Here is a 3,968-nt window from a genome sequence, read left to right on the forward strand (position 1 = left end):
TCCTAGTCACAAAAAAAAAATCTTAAAGAAATCCAACATAAAATTACAAATAATATGATCATCAACTAACTTAGTGATTATTTTAAGTTCTTATAATAAGAAGATTGTGACTCACTTTCTTCACCACATGCATAATTTTTACATATATATTATATAATATATTAAGAGTTCGAGTAAAGTAGATTAGGGTATACCTTAAATCCGTATCCTACCTTATTTGCACATGCAAATTTGTACCCTATCCTACCCTATCCGCAGTGGGTAGAGTAAACAACCCTATCCAAATGAGTTGGTCCGAATTTGATACCCACAAGTAGAATATATAATGCTAATCCTATATATATATATTGCTAACCCTAATCCTCCATTTTTCTTCTTAGTAATCGTTTCATTAATTTGCAGGCAATTAAAACATAACACGAGAAAGCATAAGTCTGCAAAAGTACTTGGCCAAAAACCACAAGAGACATTACCTGTTGCAATTCGATCATTCTATAGTTATAAGCAATAACTCCACAATTTTGACTACCCTAATTATGAATAATCAAAATCAATTCCAACAAGGAACCACAAAAGTGAATAAATCTCATATAAAAGCGTTGTCGTCAACCTTAATTAGAAGAGCCAGTGCAGGTTATTATAATTCTACATGGTTGTTTTGATTCCTTAATCAGAAGATTAGATCCTGACAAAAAATATAGTTAGCTCAGGCCCACAGTTATTCACACCATCAGGGCTCAGCATATACAAAGTCTCAGAATCTTTGGAGCCCACAACGTGTTCGAAATGTGCACGCATGTAAGAGAACTCTCCATCTCCACCGTCCACGTCAGATCTCCCTAACAAAACACCCGCACCCATGGATACAGCCTTGAGAAGCTCCATCACGTGAAGATCCTCCTCTGTGGCTTCCCTCTTCACAGCATAACCAACTTTCTTGCCGTTACAAAACATGGTCCACAACGGTTCCTCCATTATCGTTATCTTGTCCTTCTCCGGCCGCCTCTCGCATTCGAGGGCGATCCTAACCATCCCAGCCGCCATCTCCCTCTGAAGAACACCGGTCTGCATAGATAACTCAACCACGAACGAAGGGAGGCACCTCGGATTCTCTTGAAGGGAAAGGCTCACGCGTCCTTTGCGGTAACCGAACAAGGTGCCGCAAACTTTGGTGCCGCTTAGGTTGACGGCCCTGTGAGGACCGTCTCCGCCGGGGGTTGGGAACTTGCATGAAGGGGCAAGAATGGGAAAAGAGCGGAAGACGGAGCGGACGGCGCGGATGAATTTTGTTTTGTGTTTCTTCTTCTGGGAGGGTTGGACGAGGGAGATTTTGGAAGGGGTTGGAAGAGGTGGTGGTGTGGGAGGTGTGGCTACCGTTCTTGTTGATGCAGTTGAAGAGCGTGGAGAATAATATACGGATTGCGGTGTGTTTGATGCGGATCTTGACTCCTCCATTGGTCGATGACGACCATGTTCATGAACCATGAGGAGGAGGAGGAGATCAAGAACAGCAGTGCCATCATGGAGGGAAGGGGGAGAGAGATAGATTGAGATGTGTGTGTTTGGGTGTTACGGGTTAGGGCGTCAACGTTTGGTTAAGACTTTTGCGGGCATAAGATGGATCTTTTGTCCTTTAATTCTCCATCTTCCTATTATTTCTCTGCCTTCGTTTCCCTGCTACTCTTGTAAATGCTTTAAATATGGTGAAGTTTCTGTGGCCAAAATACTAATGACTAAAGATGGCTAAGAGTTGACTTTTAAATAAAATAGTGACACTTGATAGGTTTGATTTTATAACTTTTTAATATTTTAAAAGGTTAAATGAGTGTGCAATAATTACAAAAAAGTTACCTTGTGGATAGAATTGTCATTTGAGATTATCTCATGTGTTGTTGGATCTTAGACAAAAATATTATTGGACCATTATACAAAATAAAATCAAAATTCCTCAAATATAAGGTCCAATAATTTTTTTGGTTAGATTGTAAAATAAAGTTTATTTCTTTAATAATTTGTTCCTTAATTTATTTGTATTTTTCTAAAAAAAAATAACCGTAAAAAACATTATAATACCCTAAAAATTTTATTAAGAGAACGAAATTAGTATTTTTTTTACGAGATATATTTATAAGCTTTATTTTTTATATTTGTTTAAAAAATTGTTGGATTGTGGGAGTGTTCGTTTTTTTTTAATAATGATACAAAAAAATAATAATGAATTAATATAAATATATAAACATTTGTAAAATTAAGTATATTAATAAAATTTTAATAACTTAATTAACATATCAAAAAATTTAATAATTAAAAAGTATCTTCTTGCTATTTTAATATGTTGACAATATTGTTTATAATATGTTTAATAATAGTGTCTTCGTAAATATTTTGTGTCATTATATTTTATTGGTTATCTTTTGTATAATATAAAAAAAAGTATATGTTAATATATAATTGTGTAAGAGAGATAAAAAAACATAAATTTAAAAAAGACTAAAATTCAAACTAAACAATCACAAATTTTTTTTTTAAATCTAGGTTCAAATAATGAAATCTCTTTCTCTTTGTAAATTAATTATTCAATAAATTTTTGTGATTTGATTGCATAATTGATTCTGTATAAAATTTACAGTAAATTTTTTTATAATGAAATTAATCATTCCATACAAGACTAAAACTTCACTAAATAAAGGGTTATGCTATATGTACATTAAAATTAGTCACTAAAGTCAGCCACCAATATAAAATATATATTAAAATATAAATACACATGTATTATATCTATTATATACTATTAATTTTACAACCAAAATGTGTCACATGTCAATTTTTTATTGCAATTAAAATAAATTTTTTTTCTAAAATTAACGAATTTTACCCTCATCTCTCACCCTTTCTCTATCTCTCATTCTTTCACTCACTCTATCTCTCTTATATATCATTATTAATTATTAATTATAAATTTGACAATCAAAATATACAACATGACATTCTCTAATTACATTCAAATAAAATTAAAATTTTAAAATTGAATATAGTTATATTATATATTGTATTTATATATTACTAACTAATTTAATAACTAAAATGTGTCATATGACACTCTCTTATTAAAATTTAGACAAAAATATTTTCTTCCAAAATTACTAAACCTTCTTCTTACATTCTCTTATCTATCTCTCTTTTTTTCTGTTTCTCTCTATCATTCGCATTCTATATATAATTTATATTTTATATTAGTAATTTGACAAATCAAAATATGCCGCCCAATATTCTTTTATTGTAATCAAATAAAATTTTTCTTTAGCTTCCAAAATTAACAATAAGTTTTTTAGTATTTCATATGAAAGAGTTTAACTTTTTAATAATAATTAATTTTAACATTCTTTATCTAAAATTTGAAAGAATTTATAACTTGTATACTCTTATATTTAATTAGGTGTTAAGTTTGTTGTACAAATAAAAATAATTAATTTTTATGCTTGTTATTTAAAAATAATATTTATTATTCTATATATATAAAAATATAATTAGATATTAGCATAAAAAAATTTATATCAATTCTAATTTTTAATCACAGTATTAGTATTTTCTTAAATTATATACAATAAATATTTGAAAAAAAAAGTGAAAACATAAATTAGAAAGATAATAAGTAGAAAAAATTTAAAGCTAAATAAAAAATATGTATATAATAAAAATTTTTAATTAAATTATATTATGTTGTTAATTTTATTTTTTGTAGAACAAAATGGTAGAGAAAGATAGACAATGAGAAAAAAGAGAAATTAATATAAATATATAAACATTTGTAAAATTAAGTATATTAATAAAATTTTAATAACTTAATTAACATATCAAAAAATTTAATAATTAAAAAGTATCTTCTTGCTATTTTAATATGTTGACAATATTGTTTATAATATGTTTAATAATAGTGTCTTCGTAAATATTTTGTGTCATTATATTTT

General features: G+C 28.6%; 1 protein-coding gene across 1 annotated transcript; it reads right to left on the bottom strand.

Moving 5' to 3' along the window:
* Positions 447–1,683, bottom strand: LOC107648362 (protein MIZU-KUSSEI 1-like). Its single transcript, XM_016352259.2, has one exon. The coding sequence runs from the start codon at positions 1,483–1,485 to the stop codon at positions 679–681; it is 807 nt and encodes a 268-aa protein (XP_016207745.2). The 5' UTR covers positions 1,486–1,683; the 3' UTR covers positions 447–678.

Source organism: Arachis ipaensis, chromosome B06 (genome assembly GCF_000816755.2).
Source record: "Arachis ipaensis cultivar K30076 chromosome B06, Araip1.1, whole genome shotgun sequence".
Lineage (NCBI taxonomy): Eukaryota > Viridiplantae > Streptophyta > Magnoliopsida > Fabales > Fabaceae > Arachis > Arachis ipaensis.